The sequence below is a fragment of the Pinus tabuliformis genome, chromosome X (assembly GCF_031772625.1).
Source record: "Pinus tabuliformis cultivar Carrire ecotype Pingquan chromosome X, CPIR1, whole genome shotgun sequence".
Lineage (NCBI taxonomy): Eukaryota > Viridiplantae > Streptophyta > Pinopsida > Pinales > Pinaceae > Pinus > Pinus tabuliformis.
The window spans coordinates 1,588,310,812-1,588,329,636 of record NC_142308.1 but is presented as its reverse complement, the minus strand read 5'-3'; the positions used below and the strand labels follow the sequence as shown (position 1 = coordinate 1,588,329,636).

General features: G+C 39.7%; 1 protein-coding gene across 4 annotated transcripts in view; it reads right to left on the bottom strand.

Annotated features, from left to right (window-relative positions):
* LOC149146090 (SET domain-containing protein) overlaps positions 1-18,825 on the bottom strand; it is a 318,457-nt gene that overhangs the window by 18,045 nt on the left and 281,587 nt on the right. For 3 of the 4 annotated variants that reach the window (XR_016264222.1, XM_089447463.1, XM_089447465.1), the window contains exons 5-9: positions 3,794-3,912; positions 2,826-2,988; positions 2,633-2,709; positions 2,319-2,516; positions 2,039-2,228 (exon numbers count right to left, since the gene is read on the bottom strand). Coding sequence is in view for 3 of the 4 variants with exons in the window: in XM_089447463.1 (XP_089303589.1) it covers positions 2,039-2,228; positions 2,319-2,516; positions 2,633-2,709; positions 2,826-2,988; positions 3,794-3,912 (747 nt within the window). In the remaining variant the exon portion in view is untranslated. The remainder of the gene's footprint in view (positions 1-2,038; positions 2,229-2,318; positions 2,517-2,632; positions 2,710-2,825; positions 2,989-3,793; positions 3,913-18,825) is intronic. The other variant, XM_089447464.1, reaches the window with a different exon arrangement.

Here is an 18,825-nt window from a genome sequence, read left to right as displayed (position 1 = left end):
ATCTAAACCATCTACAACATAAAATAAATACATTGACACATAAATATGATAAAAGAACTAATATATAAGATGTTTAATATCATTTCTAGTGCTAAAATCACACATAACATTGAATCATGTCCTGAATAGTAAGTCCTGACTCCTGAGTCCCAACTCAGCCTCAAAATATCAACAAAAATATAATAATGTATCTCATCATGTCATAATGTCATATACAATAAAATGAAGAAAATAACTAAAGTCTAATCCTATTGATTTCCTCTGCCCCTCTTGCGAGAAAATGCCACAGCTTTCCCTTTCCCTCTAGATGTAGATGCTGGTGCTGGTGGAGTTGGCAGTGGAGTCTACTATGCTCTAGAAGCTGAAGAACTAGAAGTAGGAGCTATAGGAGGTAGACCACATCCTCTACTAGTGGCAGGGGTAGCCCGGGCAGGTGGTGTCACCTGGAAACATTACAATCTCCCAATCCTGAAATCTTGAAAAACTGGTAAGTCTGCTGCATTTTGAATGAAATCTAAAATTCTATTTTCTCCATATGAAATCCAATGAGGCCAGAACCACTCTCAAACATCCTAAGTCATTTCATGGTAATGTTAAAAATTTAAGTAAAGGATGAAGATGAAGATTAAGGAGAATGTCACTTTTACTTTAAGAATTTAACATTACCATGAATAGCATATCAATACTAGGGCCTAGACTTGATCATTAAGCTGCCCCACTAAAAAATTATTTGTTTCTTTAAAAAAAAATTGCATTTCGAACATTTAGCATCCCTTATAAAACCTCGCTGCCCCGACTGTGCAAATGATTTCACAAAAAACCAAAAAAAAAACATTATAAAACCTTGCTGCTGGAGCCCCCCACGATAATTTCGATTGTTATCGCGATAAATTCGTATAAAAATCACGATAAAATCGTTTTATCGAAAAAAATTGCGATAAAACGATAAAATCGCAATTTTATCGTGATTTTCACAACACTGCTTCAAATCCCCTTGGCCCTTCTTAGAGAGCCTTACACCTTGCTTCTCAAGCAAGTAAACCATACATTTGAGTCTCTCTTGTGAATAGGCCAAGGAATCACTCCTTACCTCTTCATTGACTCATTCATCTAGTGATTCCCTTCATACCAGGTCTCCTCCCATCGGTGTAAGTCCGTAAATAGTAGGGAGCCTTAGCTGAGGTGACAACGGGCTATCTCTCCATTGTTGCCCTTGACCTAGTAGTTTCCCTTTAGGATCCCCTCCTAGGACCCTTTCTAGTTTGAGTAGTAACAAGGACAAATCCACAGTGAAGAGCAAGGATGAAGGATAATAAATAATTTGTGGAAGGAAAATAAAAGAGAAAGAGCCGACCAATTAATTTTGATATTATTAATACTAATGATAACAGTTATTATTATGGTTGTTATAAGGATAATTATTATTAATGATAACGTTAATAATAATTATTATTATTAGAATTAATTATTATTATTATTAGCAATAATAATTATTTAATACTAGTAATAATAAAGTTTGATTAATAATAATAATTCTTATTATTAGGCTTTATAGATTAATAATTATAATTAATAAAGTTCATAATAATAATTATTGATATAAGAATTAATTATCAACATTAATAACTACATGCATTGATTTCTCAACATGAAGGTTGCCATATCACAGATCTCAGCTTACCCTTTGGCATTGCGATGGTAAGAGTTTATGCCAAAATTTTATGTTCTTTAGGAAGGGATCATATTGCAGTTTGACATTCCATTGTTTTTATGTGAAAATTGTTTGTTTTTAGGAAAGGATCATATTGCAGTTTGAAATTCCATTGTCATCATAAACTAAATTCTCATTGTTTCAATCCTGATTTTGTTAACAAAATATAAAGACAAAACCAACAACTTCACCAATCAATGTATGACATACGAGTAACCAAAATGTCTCCTGTATAAATCTGGTTCTTCTGTGAAACTTAAAATATTTATGTGTGTTAAAATTAGAAAACATAAGCAACTCCAAATTTAAAAGGATTATGAACTTTACCAATGGGGATGTTGTCATAAGGGTTGTCTCCTTTTAGCAAAAAGCCGTAGAAAGTAATTAGATTAGAACTTGGAAGAGGTCCATAGCTCAGGTAACACTGTTGCCCAGATTTGCATGGGCATGATACATACAACTTTAGTGACTCTGTTTTTGTATCTATTGTGCTGTAGTGCATCACATGTGGATACAACTGCAACAGTTGTAATCTAAAATTAGAAATCACAATTAAAGCAGAATCATCTTCAGCACAATATATAACAAAATATAAAGAATAACATACCGAGTGATTAAGAAGACCTGCCACAGGCACCAAGCATGTTTTTAACTTTCCATCTGGAAAAGAAACCTTCATGCTATTTGAGTACCAAAGCTCACAAGCCCAGAGAAACTGGTCCCATGTATAAAACTCTGGAGCAAATATTTCTGGATTACTTGCAAATAATGTGGAGCATAGGCTTTCATACTGTGCACGCAGATGCTGTAACTCAGAGCAAAATGAGATAAAAATTTAGAAATTGCTAGGTAATTGCATTTCTCCTTGAACCAGCAGAGAAAAGATATGTAACTTTCAGAACTAGAAGACTCCGAGATAACCTCTTTTGCCTGTATAATTTCTTCCAGCAGAAGTGTACCTTCCAAAGTAGTCAGTGCATCAATGCTGAAACTCAGACCTATCAAACAACAGGCAAAGACTCAGAGGTAAGTCTTTATACCTGGACTATTCCCAACATTACAAACTATGGATTATTAGATGTTGACAATATTTTACAGCTACGAATAGTAGTACCTGTGTTAAATGATTTTGGGAGTGCGGCAAAATAAGGCATAAATTCTGAGTGCTTGTTGTGACGCTCCCTCATGCTCCATAGAAGTGTAATGGTTTCTGAAGCAAGTCCATCAATCTTCTCCAACACTAGTCTCTGGGCCAACATAATGTAAAAGTTCAAGATCTGGTGACAAGCAGTTCAGAATCTGAAAATATTTGTTTTTCCATAAACTTGGCATTCTATGAAAATGTGCTCAACAGCACCATCAATTCCCATACAACTTCGTACATTCTCAATGAGCAAGGGTCTGCAAAATATTAAGGCAGCAACATGATGGCACTAATCAAAAAAATCTTCACACAATTTCAATAGTAACTTAATTTCAAATAAATTGTCCCTCTTCTCTGGATTTTGATCATGAAGCCCTGTCCTGTGATCATATCTACCATAGGACTAGCAAGTCCACTTTGATCTGGTATATAAAATTCCTAACAGAGCCAACAGGGACTTGATTCACTGGTGAGATTGACGGAGTGTTGAACTCTCCACTAGCATCCCATTCTCACCGTGCTCTGCCCTACTCAAATGGCGTGTTAAAAAAGGAATGCAGCCAGGTGCAAGCCCCACGTGAAATTAGTGGAATAGATACCCCTTAAACCTGAAATTTAAGCTCAAGGAAGTCTGTGTTATGCAGTGCAGTGTCTCAGAGTGCGTTTATGGAAGCACTTCCAACAGAGGAAAAAAGACAAATCCTAAGAGAGTACCTTACCTATTAATAAGTAAAGCCTTGATACAGAAAATTGCATTAAATGCAAGAGAAAGAATTCACACAAAATGCTTCTTGTTAAACCATAAAACAATGGTTATTTTTCTAATTGGTTCTTCTTTATTGTAAACTTGTAAAGCCCCTTATAATCTGCCCATTTTAAATATTCAAAGAAAAACTTTGAATGATGACAGAAAATTGAAACAATAATTGTTCTCTCACCATGTCAGACCTTAGAGCAGTGTCCTCACACATAATCAACGACTGAGGAATTTCCACTGCAACATCCCCAACATTCAAGTTCATGGTTGCCACTGCTCCTCTCCCCAATCCTTCAAACTCTGTCCCCAGGCAATCATGGTAACTTGTTAGAACATTAAATGGCATTAAAACTTGTAATCTAAATTTGTAAATGCAAGTAGAAGTGGAGATGATAAATCATAACAGAGAAGAACTATCAAATTACTGTTGGCCTTCTAAGTTTAGGAATCCGTCAAGCCAAAGACCACAGAGCAAGGAGATGACCAATAGGACTATCGCACCTTAAGGAATGAGTTTGCACTGGAGAAGAAAAACCAAGGCTGAAAGTAGAAGTGCAATCCTTAATCAGAATGTGCAATTCATTCTCCTTTGTAAGATTGGATTGGGAAAAGCTACTAACAATATACCAGAGTTTAGGGCACTTGTACAGTACCTAAAGCTCTGTTTAGACAAAGGAATTTCCAAAATGCAGGTCACAAAATTCACTATTTCAGAAGGGAAAAATCATCATTAATTAAACATCTGCTTGCTGAGGCCAAATGCATTCTAACTCTATTTGAAGAAACAAGTTTCAAGCACATCCTAAGGGAACTTTAGATAACTGGTTACTCAGGAAGGGTGTTTCTCTTCATCCCAGTGAAGCAGTGGATCACAAATTTAAAAAAGAGAAGGCGAGGGCATGTTACTTAGATTATGAGGGCCTCAAGAAACATTGATGAGGATCATGCACTTGTTCTGTTAAATTCCTTGGAAATCTGCAACTGCTATGGTGAACAATCTGAAACTAATTTCTTTTCACCAAGACGCAGAATTTCTTAACACACATAAGCAGTGGAATAAACACAGATAAAAACACGGTCACAGAAAAGACACAATAATTTTTTCTGGGGAAACCCAACTGGGAAAACTCACTTCTTTGCTGTAGAATTTTATTGATAGAGTTTTGAGCAATCTGATCTCCTACAGGATAATTTATCACACTGATAAATAAACTGATCCTCATGCTATACTATATACTAGATAGACACACCCTGCAAAACCTCAACCTCTGCTCCTACTTCCTTGCAGCCTGCCAAGCCCTATTTCCTTGCGCTGGTTCCTCCTATTTCCTAGCACAGTCTTGGCCCCTATTATTTAGGAAAAACCTCCTAAATCCTAGTGCAAATCTGACAGCAATAAGTGTCTCTATCACAGCGTATTGGCTCCTCCAAGATACGCTCTCACAGCAAGGCTCTCACACACACAAACTCATGCATACAAGAATGAATAAATCTGTGCCTTCGTCCTTCCTTTAGGCTTGATCCATGCTAAAATTAGGCAATTAACAAATTTAGAACAGCAGTTGTGATTGACAAGTTAATTGAGTTCAAACTGAACTCTCTCCAATCATAACTTGGAGTTATAACTCATCCTCGAAGGAATCGAAACTGAAGCTCCCAACTTGTCCTATTCCAAACTTTAACTGCCACTTGAGGGTCCACATAACTGAGCCTTCAACACCTCACATGAAATCTCCATCTCGACGAACTCATCCATTGAGAAAGGAAAGACAAACTCAGTCTCTCTGGCTAAGGCACAAGCCAAAAGACCATCTCTCGCTAGAATTTTCAACACTCCCTCTTAGCGAAGAAGGTGCTTCTAGAAGAACCTCGTCCACTTGGATCTGTCTTCAACACTACCATGTTCTCCATTGTTGCAGCTGCTCCATCTGAACTATTGGATGGCGTTGTTATTGATGGCAACCCCTGGAGTTGATTGGGTTTGACTTTGACTAAAAACACCAGCCATTGATGCCAACTCGTTAATGAGTGATTGTGCCATGAAGGTATCTCAACAAATTCTTGGCAACGATCCAATGTGACTGGTGAGGCTCAACCATATGTTGATTCAACGTGTTGACTGTAAAACATATATCCGGATGGGAATTCACCAAGAACATCAATGCTCCGATGAATTGACCATACTCAGTAGCATTTTGCAAAACAGGTCCGGCAGAACTACCGCTTAACTTCTTGAAGTCAAGCTCCATTGGGGTAGTCATGGGTTTGCAGTCCACGATACCAAACCTCTCCAATATCTTCACCACATATTTTCCTTGAGATAAGAAAATATCCCCTGGCTTCTGCCAGACTTCTAGTCCTAGGAAATAGTGCATCAATCCTAGGTCCTTCATCTCAAACTCGGAAGCCAACTCGCTCTTACATTTGTGAATAAGACGGTCTGCACCCGTCAGAAAGAGGTCGTCAACGTACAACACCAGTATGAGACGTTTATCATCTTCAACCTTAAAGTAAAGGTTAGGGTCAGCTTCACTCCTAGTGAATCCCAGCTTCATCAAGTAGCTATCGATTCTCTCATACCAAGCTCGAGGTGCTTGCTTCAGCCCATTGAGGGCTTTCTTCAACATGCATACATGAGATTCTCGATCATGAATCTCAAATCCTTCAAGTTATTCCACATAGACTTCCTCTTTGATCGAACCATGCAAGAACGTGGTCTTGACATCCATCTGACGTAGGTTCCATCCTTGCGAAGCAGCAAGGGCTATGATCGAGCGGATGGTGGTATATCGGGCAACAGGTGCAAATATCTCGTCATAGTCTATACCTTCCTTCTGAGAGAAGCCACGAGCAACAAAACGAGCCTTGTACTTTTCAGCACTTCCATCAATTCCATTCTTTATCTTGTAAAGCCATTTTGAAATGACAACAATTTTGTCCTAGGGTCTGGGGATCACATCCCAGACATCGTTCTTCATGATGGACTTGTATTCCTCAGTCATAGCATCCTTCCATAATTGATGCTTCACAGCTTCTGCGAACGATGAGGGCTCGTTTTGAATGATCGTATTCATATGGTCAAGTATCCATGATACCAGGTCGGCTTCTTACTTTCCCGGAAAGTCCCTCTGGGTGCAATGTGTCCTTCGGCATCATCAAGTGTCCCCCTAAGCCATGAGGGCGTCTTCCCAGAAGAGGAAGGCTCTTGCAGAGGGGGATCAATAGGGTCCATAGGTTCTTCCACTTCGGGCATCGTTTCATCTTGCTTTTCCTCCGGTTTGTTGGTGTCAGCTTCTCCAGATTTCCTTAATATAGGAAGATTGTCAACTTTGCTAAGAGCCATATCTTCGTCAAAGGTGACATCATGGCTAATCTCGACTTTCCTTTGACCAACCACATAGATTCTATAGCCCTCAATATTTTCGTTATAGCCCACGAAGTTTCCCTTCTTTCCAGATGCACCCAACTTATTCCTTTTCTCTTTCGGCACATGAAAATAAACAGGACTTCCAAAAATTCTAAAATGAGATACATCGGGTTTCTTACCAGTGAACATCTCTTCGGGAGTCTTGGAATCCAATGCTTGATGAGGGAATCGGTTTTGAACATATAAGGGGGTATTTGCAGCGTCGACCCATAGAAACTTTGGAAGCCTTTGATCATGGAGCATGGAACGAACAACTTCCATAATTGTACGATTCTTCCTTTCTGCCACACCATTCTACTCAGGAGTGTATGGCGTTGTGGTCTCCCTCTTAATCCCAACTTCCTTACAAAAGTCATGGAGCGCATTGGATTCATACTCGGTCCCATTATCAGTCCTTAAGATCTTGATCTTCTTCTTAGTTTGATTCTCGATCATGACTTTGAAGTGATGGAACCAGGAGAACACTTCATCCTTCTTTTTCAAGAAGTATATCGAAGTCTTGCGAGAATAATCATCTGTAAAAGTGAGGTAATATAAATATCCTCCCAAGGAGTTCACAGGCATCATACCAGATATGTCGGAGTGAACCAACTGTAATATACTGGAGGTCTTGCTATGGCTTGAGGGGAATGGTCCCCTTTTGAGTTTTCCTTCGGCACACCTAGGACATACACCTTCTTGCTCTACTTTGAACTCGGGCATCCTAGTCACCATTTGTCTCACATCGGGTAGAGCTTTATAATGAAGGTGAGCAAACCTCCGGTGCCATAGTTCGGATTGAAGAGATGTGTCACAAGACATGACACCCAGCGGACTTCCTCTGATTTGATATAAGGAGTCAACTCGAAACCCAAGAGTGAAAGCATCTTTAAAATTCTTTTTCCATACACGTACTTTGCCATCGATGAAGGCCACCTTGTAGCCTCTGTCTTCCATTGCTGAAATGGACACCGGGTTCTTCTTGAGATCAGGTACATATAGAACTTGTTGCAAATGAATTGTGTTACCTTGATTCAATTGAATAGAGACATTCCCTACAACTTTCACGGGATATTTGGAGTTGTCTCCAAGAATAATTTCCAGGTTGGTCTCCTTCTCTATCAGATTAGAGAGAGCTTCTTTGTAACTAGTGAAGTGCCTTGAGGCATCACTATCAATAAGCCCATTGACCAACGAATCCGAAGGAGTAGTAGAGAGGGCCGATATTAGATAATATTCATCTTGCTATTTGTTAACAACGTTAGATTCATACTTGGAGTTTCTTGCCTTCTTGGAGGGTTGACCACTTCCTTGATTTTCGGCATTCCTCTTTCCTTTGCCATTGAACCTGCCCTTCCTTTGATTGTTGTTGGAATTGCCCCGGGAGTGATTTTGATCATCGTCATGAGATGTGTCCTTTCTATCAGGACACTCCCTCACATAGTGGCCAATTTTGTTGCAAATGAAACATCTTCCTTTCCTTCCACCTTTTGGTTCGGCCTTTCCCTTAGATTTTTCCTCGGAATTATTTCTCCTTTTAGCATGGGAGGAGAAAGCAGCGGGATTGCCTCTAAATGCACGCATTTCCTGCTCTTCCATCCTTGTCTCTTCTTGAATGTATCTCGCCATCAATTCCTCAAATCCTAGAATTACATTATTGTTGAGAAGAGTTGTGATGGCTTGTTCCCTGTCAAGAATGACTTCCCCAATTGATAGGAGATCATTCTTGATCTCGGTGATCCTTAAGAAGTAGGCTTGGATATTCTCATCTTTGCCCTTCTTAATTTCCTTCAACTTATTCTTAAGGAACAAAACTTGATTTGCATCACTAACTTTAAACAGGGTTACCAGTTTATCGTAGATTTCCTTAGAGGTGTTGAGCTTGGAAACGTAGGCCACTAGGCGCTTGTCGATATAGTCCCAAAGGATCTTCTTTGCTTAGGCTTCGTCTTCACATCTGCTCTGATGCCATGTTAATTTATGGTATGTTCTATGCTTAGAGTAGTTTACTTCAATTTCTTCTTATTAACCATTGTTTAGCAATCACATTAACATTAAGTAAAATGTTGTTAGAACATTAATAGATCAATAGAAAACAAGCCAAGACAAGAGACATCAGATGTGGCGGCTAGCCAAGGACAAACCCCAATGTGAGGAAACCCTTTGATCAATTCTTCTATAATCTTCAATAGTTCAGTAGAGAGAGAAATAATACAAATACATAAATCTGTAATTTTATGATAGCAGCAGCAAACCCTAACCAGCAAAGTCAAAGCTGGTCAAACAAGATAGAAATGACCTTCAATTTGCTTGGTCAATATCCTAGTCAACTAGGCCTCCAACAACAAGAAGAGGCAGCCCATAAACAGTCCGAAAAACCAAGTCAAATGCAGTCAACCTGCTGCCACAAACTAGGGCAGTCAACGCTGGTCAAACCAGAGGTTAGAATGCCTCAGTTTGTGTGCCAAAATCTGTTGGCATTTTGGCACAGATGTGGCGCTATGGTACAGGTGTTGTCCTTGATGGCAACTCACTTTGGTGACAGATCTCAGTTCAAGTGCTCAGAATGAAGGAAATCTTGTATACGCAGGTACATCTTGCCGAAGACGCGTATACACGCGGTTTATATGTTCCGAAGTCGCGTATGCGTATACACGCACTTTTATGCACATAAAAGCGCGTACATGATGGGAAACTTATTTTTGGTCCGTGGTTGTTAGTCCTTGGAATTTGAACCTTTGGTTGTGGACCATGGTATCTCGGCAGAAGAGTTGAACCCAGGTTTTTGGCCCTTGGTATTGTCTTATTATGGTTTTGGACCGTGGTATTGAGGAAGGCGTAAAACTATAAAAGAGGAAGTAGATCATGTGGCAAGGCATCATCTGAATTATTGAATATCTGATATTGTGATAGATCTGGAATACGGGAGATTGGGTTATGGTGCAGATCTAGATCTGAATGAAGGTGGAACCTGAGCGCAAGAAGGATAAGGACTATTGACGGATCTAAATCTCAAGGCTTGAACATTGGTATCTCTGTATGATTTTGATCTGTTATATGCGGCGCACTCTTGATCTATAAATCTGGGTTAACTAATGTCTGAATGCTTAAAAGAATAAATTATCCTTTATAGATCTGTACGCAGGTTCAGTGAATTGAAGGTGCGTATATACGCGTTTTCTGTGAATGAAAGACGCGTATACGCAGGTTGGTTGTGGTACAGAAGCGTATACTCGCAGGTTGATGAACAGTGAAGTAGCGTATATGTCTTGATTTATGTTCTAGCTGCTTCTGTTTTATTGCTGCAGTGTTCTGGGTTTAGGATTGGTGTTTGATTACAGTTACTATGTTCTGGGTTCAGTGGTCAGAGGAGTGCTTAGTTGTTTCAGCTTTTGGTTGGTGAAAAGGAGTTTGGGTTATGCAGAAATTCTTGATGTTTGATTGATGTTACTTGTGGATCCAGTCTGAAAATTAATGAAACGAGGTCCCTGAAAGCAAAGAGAAGGTTGCAGCCTTCTGCAGGTAGGAGCCTGCGTACTAGTATCTCAAGCTAGTACAAGAACTAAGGGGGTTGAAGCTCCCTTCCAGGGAAGCTGGAAAATGAGAGAGAGAGTTGTAGCTCTCTGCAGGTTGCAGCCTGCGTACTGGTAAAGTCTGCTCCAGTACAAGACATTGTAAAGAGAAGTTTCTAATTAAAAAGAAGATAGAGACGAATTGCAGCAGGGGGTTTTCACCCACATTGGGTTTCCTCCTTATATCTTGTGTTCTTGTGTGTGACTGTCTTCTGCTCTGTTTCACTGTTTCCGGTACTGTTTATCTGAATCACAGATTAATAAACTGACATCTGAAAGATAATTCAAATTATAAGTCTAATTTATATACGCGGGTTTCTTTATCTGTAGTTGCGTATATACGCGGGTTGTATTAACTTAAGTAGCGTATATCATCTGGAATTTAAAAAGGAAATATTTGGCTTGATAATACTGATTCACCCCCCCCTTTCAGTATTATTTCCAACAATTGGTATCAGAGCTTGGTCCTTCAGAGAAGCTTGATCGCTTGAAGGAAGATCATTCATCATGAGCAACTACGAGAGGGAAGCATCAATCAGACCTCCAATTTTTGATGGGACAAACTTCAATTATTGGAAGGTAAGAGTTACTGCCTATCTTCAATCTCTTGGTACAGAAGTTTGGGATATCATAGATACAGGCTACACTTTTCCTTCAGCTACTCCTACAGATGCGGCCAAGAAGAAGAAATATGAAACAAATGCTAAAGCAGTCAATACTCTGCTAGGATGCTTATCTCAAACAGAATTCGTGAAGGTTATGCAATATAAATCTGCAAAAGAAATATGGGACAAGATTGTCTTGAGCTACGAAGGAGATGAACAGGTAAAGCGTGCTAAACTTCAAACCCTCAGAATTCAATATGAGAATCTCAGAATGTATAATGATGAAAGTGTGGCTAACTATTTCCTTCGGGTAGATGAGATTGTTAATTGCATGAAGAACTTGGGTGAAGAAATAAAAGAGGCTATTGTGGTTGAAAAAGTTCTAAGATCATTGTCCCCCAAGTTTGAATCTAAAGTGTCTGCTATAGAAGAAAAAGAAAATCTACGAACGCTTACTATGTCTCAGCTACACGGAATTCTAACTGCTTATGAAATGAGGAAAGGAGGTCCATTTGACAGGAGAGAAGCTGCCTTCAAGGCTTCAGGCAAAGGAGAGTACTATGAATCAGGACATGGGTCAGAAGAAGAAGAAGAATCAAATTTTGTCAGAAATCTTCAACGGGGTGCTGGACGGTTCAGAGGTAAGTTGCCCTTCAAATGCTTTGCTTGTGGAAGAGTAGGTCACTATGCTGCCAAATGTCCTCATAAGGATAATATCGACAAGGGAAAGGAACCTGCTAGATGGAACAAGAAACAGAGTGCAAATAAGAAAAGCTACTACACTCATGAAGATAGTGATGGTCTATCAAATAGTGATGAAGATGAACGAAGTAATGACTATAAACTGTTAATGGCATTTAAAGATGATGATTATATGGATGCTATAGATGTGGATAGCCTTTATGAAGAAATTACTAGACTCAAGAGATGTATAGAAGAAAAGAATATGATCATTGATACTCTACAATTTCAAATTGATGAAAAGGAAAAACATCTTGGAAAATTACAAGGTGAAATTGTTGCTCTTAGAAAAGAGATTGAGAAAACAAAAGCTATTAATCTTAAGTTTGTCAAAGGATCTGAAACTCTGGATGAGATTATCAATGTACAACGTTCTCCACTAAACAAGACAGGTTTGGGCTATAATGGAGAAACTTCTCAAGCATCCACCTCAAAAAGTTATCTTGATGCAGCAAAAAGGAATGAGCAAAAGCACAATGGAGACCATCAGGTAAAGTAGGGACGAATTGCAAACAAAGGCTATCAGGGGCAATCCGTCTTAAGGGTGAACAAGAGCTACAACCAGCCACAGGTAAAATCTTCTCAATTTGGTTCAAGAATGGATGACAATAGAAATTACAATCACTTGGCCGGTAGATTTGATAACCGCAGAAGCTTCTTCAATGGACAATGTTTCTCTTGCCATAACTTTGGTCACAAAGCAGCTCAATGTGTTGCATATAAAACAATCATGACTAGAGAAGCTCAAAAACAAAGAAGTATGACCGGGATTACAAAAAACACCTATAACAACTTTTCGGCTCTTGAAAATGAAGTTGAATGTTCTATTTGCAATAATTTTGGTCATGAAGATTCTGAATGCAGGAGCAGGTTTCAGCAGACAAAGGAACAAGCCTCAAGCACCAAAACATGGAGAATAAAGGAACCACAAACAGAAAGATGTGGGATAGCATTTTATGCAGAGGGGCAGGAAAATCTATGGTACATTGACAGTGGATGTTCGAAGCATATGACAGGTGATAAAGAAAAACTTGAGTCATATTCTGCTCTAAAAAAGGGAAAGAAAGTTTCTTTTGGAAATGATACTCCTGCATCTATAAAAGGAAAAGGGATTGCTCAGTTAAAAGAAAAGGTCAAGGCTGGAAATGTTTTGTATGTTGATGGATTGAAACATAATCTTCTAAGTGTCAGCCAGATGTGTGATCAAGGAACCGAGGTGATATTTAGAACAAATGGATGTCTTGTTCGTGATCTTGATACAGGTAAAACGGTGATCAAAGGTAAAAGAACTCCAAATAATCTATACATATTTGAAGAAGGACAACAACAATGCTATCTAAGCAAAGATGATGAACACTGGTTATGGCATCGGAGGTTGGGGCATCTAAGCTTTTCACAAATAAGGAAAGCATGCAGATATCAGGCAGTTCGCGATCTTCCAGATATCAAAATTCCAGACAACACCATATGCAAATCATGTCAGTTTGGAAAGCAAACCAGAACTAACTTTCCAGAGAAGGAAGGATCAGCTAGCATGCCTCTTGAGCTAGTTCATACAGATACATGTGGTCCATTCAGGAAAAGGACACCTCGAGGAGAAGAATACTTGATATTATTCATTGACGATTTCTCCAGGTTTGTCTGGTTAGGACTTATGAAGCACAAAGATGAAGCATTCGAAAAATTCAAATCCTTCAAAGCCTTGGTTGAAAATGAATCAGGATACAAAATTAAGTGCTTCAGATCCGACAGAGGTGGGGAGTTTACCTCAAACGAATTTTTCGATTTCTGTGAAGAACACGGGATAAGAAGAGAATTCTCTACAGCTAGAACTCCTCAGCAAAATGGAGTTGTGGAAAGAATGAACAGAACAGTCCAACAAATGGCTCGTGCTATGCTTGATGAGTCGGGAACTCCCGCAACGTTCTAGGGTGAAGTTGCACATGCTGCGGTTGTTATTCTCAACAAAATAAATGTCCGGGTGAACAACACTCAAACCCCTCATGAGCTCTGGTGTGGTGAGACTCCTTCGGTAAAGCACCTCAAAATCTTTGGGAGCAAATGTTATATTAAGAATACTGATGAGCAACTTGGCAAACTTGAACCTAGAGCAGATGAAGGCATTCTTCTTGGTTATTCTCCACATAGCAAAGCATACAAGTGCTACAATAAAAGACTTGGCAAAATTGTTGACAGCATTGATGTAGTGGTTGATGAGAAGGGATACATTCCTAGGCAAGTACATCATGAAGACATTGAAGAAGATGAAGGCTACCCTCAAAGACAGAACGATGAAGAAGAAGAACCTCAAGAAGAACCAGAGGAGCATACAAGAATAGAAGAGAAGACTCCATCCAGATATGTTCAGAAGAATCATCCAGAATCTCAGATTGTGGGGCAGAAAGAAGCAGGTGTACAAACAAGAAGAACAGTTGCAGAAGCTTCAAGCTATTTGGCATTACTCTCCTCCACTGAACCACAAAATGTGAAAGAGGCATGCAAAGATGAATGTTGGGTGAAAGCAATGGATGAAGAACTTGAGCAGATCGAAAAGAACAACACTTGGGAGCTGGTTCCTAGACCAAAGGATAAGAATGTTATCGGAACAAAATGGGTCTTCAAAAATAAATTGAATGAAAATGGAGAAGTAATTAGAAACAAGGCCAGACTTGTTTGTAAAGGGTATGCGCAGCAAGAAGGAATAGACTTTGAAGAAACCTTTGCTCCTGTTGCAAGACTTGAGGCCATCCGAATGTTCCTTGCTCTCTCAAGCTTTCAAAAATTCAAAGTATTTCAAATGGACGTAAAGTCAGCCTTTTTGAATGGAGACTTAGAAGAAGAAGTGTACATTGAGCAACCAGATGGCTTTATCCTTGGAAATGATCCAAATCTTGTATGCAAACTTAAAAAGGCTCTCTATGGGCTTAAACAAGCTCCAAGGGCTTGGTACTATCGGTTGGACAAATACCTTCATCAACAAGGATTTTCAAAAGGATCAGCAGATAGCAATCTATATATAAAATTTGAAACTAACAAATTGCTAATACTTGTTGTGTATGTAGATGATATTATCTTTGGGAGCAATGAAGAAGCTATGAGTCAAAGCTTTGCCTTGGTGATGTAGAAAGAATTCGAAATGTCATTACTTGGAGAATTGACATATTTTCTTAGATTGCAAATCCAACAAAATGAAGGCGGTATTTTCTTGTCTCAAACCAAATACCTCAAGCAGATCTTGAAGAAGTATGGCATGGAAGATTCGAAACCAGTATGTACCCCCATGGTTACGGGATGCAGCCTTAGTGCAAATGATGAATCAGCAGCAGTGCATCAACCAACCTATAGATCCATGATTGGGAGCTTGCTTTATTTGACAGGTACACGACTAGATATTATGCATGCAGTGGGAATAGCTGGAAGGTTTCAAGCCAACCCAAAGGAAACTCATCTTCAGGCAGTCAAAAGAATCTTCAAGTACCTTCAAGGAACTCAAAACTATGGCCTATGGTATCCTAGAGATACAGATCTCACTCTTCATGCTTACACAGATGCAGATTGGGCCGGAAGCGTGGATGACAGGAAGAGCACAAGTGGCGGTGCATTCTTTATGGGTTCCAGATTAGTATCTTGGTTCAGCAAGAAACAGAGTTCGATTGCTTTATCTACAGCTGAAGCAGAATATGTGGCTGTTGCATCCTGTTGCACACAACTCCTTTGGATGATGCAAACCTTGCAGGACTTTCAAATCACTTGTAATCCACCTGTCTCTATCTTATGTGATAATACAAGTGCAATAAGCATTTCAAAGAACCCAGTCATGCATTCAAAAACCAAGCACATACCGATCAAGTATCACTTTCTCCGGGAACAAGTGTTGGAACAAAAGGTCAAATTGGAGTATGTTCCTTCTAAGGAACAAGTTGCTGATATACTCACCAAACCACTGCCCAGGGAAACGTTTGAATATCTCAGACAGAAGCTGGGAGTCGTTGATGCTTCATCCTGCTGTTGAAGCTTGTCTGTTCCAAGAAAAGTTGGTGTACGCGAGTTGGATGAGGGGTATCCGCGTACATACGCCGTTTTATTCAGGTGCAGTCGCGTATATGGAGTTCTGAAGAAAATCAGCAAGGGTAGACTCTGGTTGGAGAGAGTCTGAGATGGGTCTGTCAGAGACCATCAGGCACAGATTCAGGGGGAGCAGATAATTTTCTAATAATGCATTGTTGGCATTACCTTAGAAGCTCTTGGGTCTAGTACTCAAGTTGTTTTTGGCTCAGGTGGATCAGCTGCAGAAAGAAGGTCAGAAGGTGAACATGATTGCTGATATGTACAGTGATTGTCAGATGCTGCTGATAGTAGTTATTGGTCATAAGTCTTGATATTTCATCTCTATGTCATGTATATTTGCTTATCAAGGTCATGTAACGACCTATTTTGGTTTCCCCACTATGCCTGGGATGATTGTTGTGATCTGTTGTCATATGTAAATTTCTGATGTATCCCCACTTGGTTGGGTGATGGTTGTATGTATCGAGTCTTTTTGGATAGGAAGGTCTTTTATGATGTATAAGCCATGGTTCTTCTTGAAGAACATCTTTTTGCAGATCTTGCCTACAGTCAGGGGGAGCATGTTCAGCACAGCAGAGCAGAGATATCAGCATGTACTCAGGGGGAGCACAACCCTTTGTCCTTGATGATAAAGGGGGAGAATGACTTTGAGGATCATGGGGTTGCCATCAAGTCCAAAGGGGGAGATTGTTGGCATTTTGGCACAGATGTGGCGCTATGGTACAGGTGTTGTCCTTGATGGCAACTCACTTTGGTGACAGATCTCAGTTCAAGTGCTCAGAATGAAGGAAATCTTGTATACGCAGGTACATCTTGCCGAAGACGCGTATACACGCGGTTTATACGTTCCGAAGTCGCGTATGCGTATACACGCGGTTTATACGTTCCGAAGTCGCGTATGCGTATACATGCACTTTTATGCACATAAAAGCGCGTACATGATGGGAAACTTATTTTTGGTCCGTGGTTGTTAGTCCTTGGAATTTGAACCTTTGGTTGTGGACCATGGTATCTTGGCAGAAGAGTTGAACCCAGGTTTTTGGCCCTTGGTATTGGCTTATTATGGTTTTGGACCGTGGTATTGAGGAAGGCGTAAAACTATAAAAGAGGAAGTAGATCATGTGGCAAGGCATCATCTGAATTATTGAATATCTGATATTGTGATAGAACTGGAATACGGGAGATTGGGTTATGGTGCAGATCTAGATCTGAATGAAGGTGGAACCTGAGTGCAAGAAGGATAAGGACTATTGATGGATCTAAATCTCAAGGCTTGAACATTGGTATCTCTGTATGATTTTGATATGTTATATGCGGCGCACTCTTGATCTATAAATCTGGGTTAACTAATGTCTGAATGCTTAAAAGAATAAATTATCCTTTATAGATCTGTACGCAGGTTCAGTGAATTGAAGGTGCGTATATACGCGTTTTCTGTGAATGAAAGACGCGTATACGCAGGTTGGTTGTGGTACAGAAGCGTATACTCGCAGGTTGATGAACAATGAAGTAGCGTATATGTCTTGATTTATGTTCTAGCTGCTTCTATTTTATTGCTGCAGTGTTCTGGGTTCAGGATTGGTGTTTGATTACAGTTATTGTGTTCTGGGTTCAGTGGTCAGAGGAGTGCTTAGTTGTTTCAGCTTTTGGTTGGTGAAAAGGAGTTTGGGTTATGCAGAAATTCTTGATGTTTGATTGATGTTACTTGTGGATCCAGTCTGAAAATTAATGAAACGAGGTCCCTGAAAGCAAAGAGAAGGTTGCAGCCTTCTGCAGGTAGGAGCCTGCGTACTAGTATCTCAAGCTAGTACAAGAACTAAGGGGGTTGAAGCTCCCTTCCAGGGAAGCTGGAAAACGAGAGAGAGAGTTGTAGCTCTCTGCAGGTTGCAGCCTGCGTACTGGTAAAGTCTGCTCCAGTACAAGACATTGTAAAGAGAAGTTTCTAATTAAAAAGAAGATAGAGACGAATTGCAGCAGGGGGTTTTCACCCACATTGGGTTTCCTCCTTATATCTTGTGTTCTTGTGTGTGACTGTCTTCTGCTCTGTTTCACTGTTTCTGGTACTGTTTATCTGAATCACAGATTAATAACTGACATCTGAAAGATAATTCAAATTATAAGTCTGATTTATATACGCGGGTTTCTTTATCTGTAGTTGCGTATATACGCGGGTTGTATTAACTTAAGTAGCGTATATCATCTGGAATTTAAAAAGGAAATATTTGGCTTGATAATACTGATTCACCCCCCCCCCCCCCTCTCAGTATTATTTCCAACAAAATCTGCAGCCTGCCTAGGAGAGACAACCACACCAAAACCGTAGTCAAGAAAGGTCTTCGCTTGGTCAATGCTGGTCAAAATGTCTTGCTGCAGCCCCAGTCAAATTCAGTCAACATAGTCAAACAGATCTGCGTCCTCCAACTTCGTCCTTCCTTCTTCCCACGTGTGTGCTGCTCCTTGTGTGTAAACCCAATCAACTAAGGAGAGAAGAATGTGAGAGATGAGATGAGTGAATAATGCCTCAACCTATCTTGTATTTATATGAAACGTTGAGCATGTGTGCCACACATTTAGCTGTTGGCCGACCTTGACAATTTGTCAAGTAAATAAAAATAAATTCATATCTCCATAAATACTTGTCAGAATCGGATGATCGTTAGATCAATCCTACACCTCTCGACAAGAGGAATCTAAGAAAAATATCAGCTTCCATAAATAAGATGACCCACCTGGAGTTTGGCCCTAGTTGCCAATTTTAACATTGGTGCTCCAACAAAGGATTATAAGAAGTCGAAGGGCACTTGGAGAACACACTAGAAAC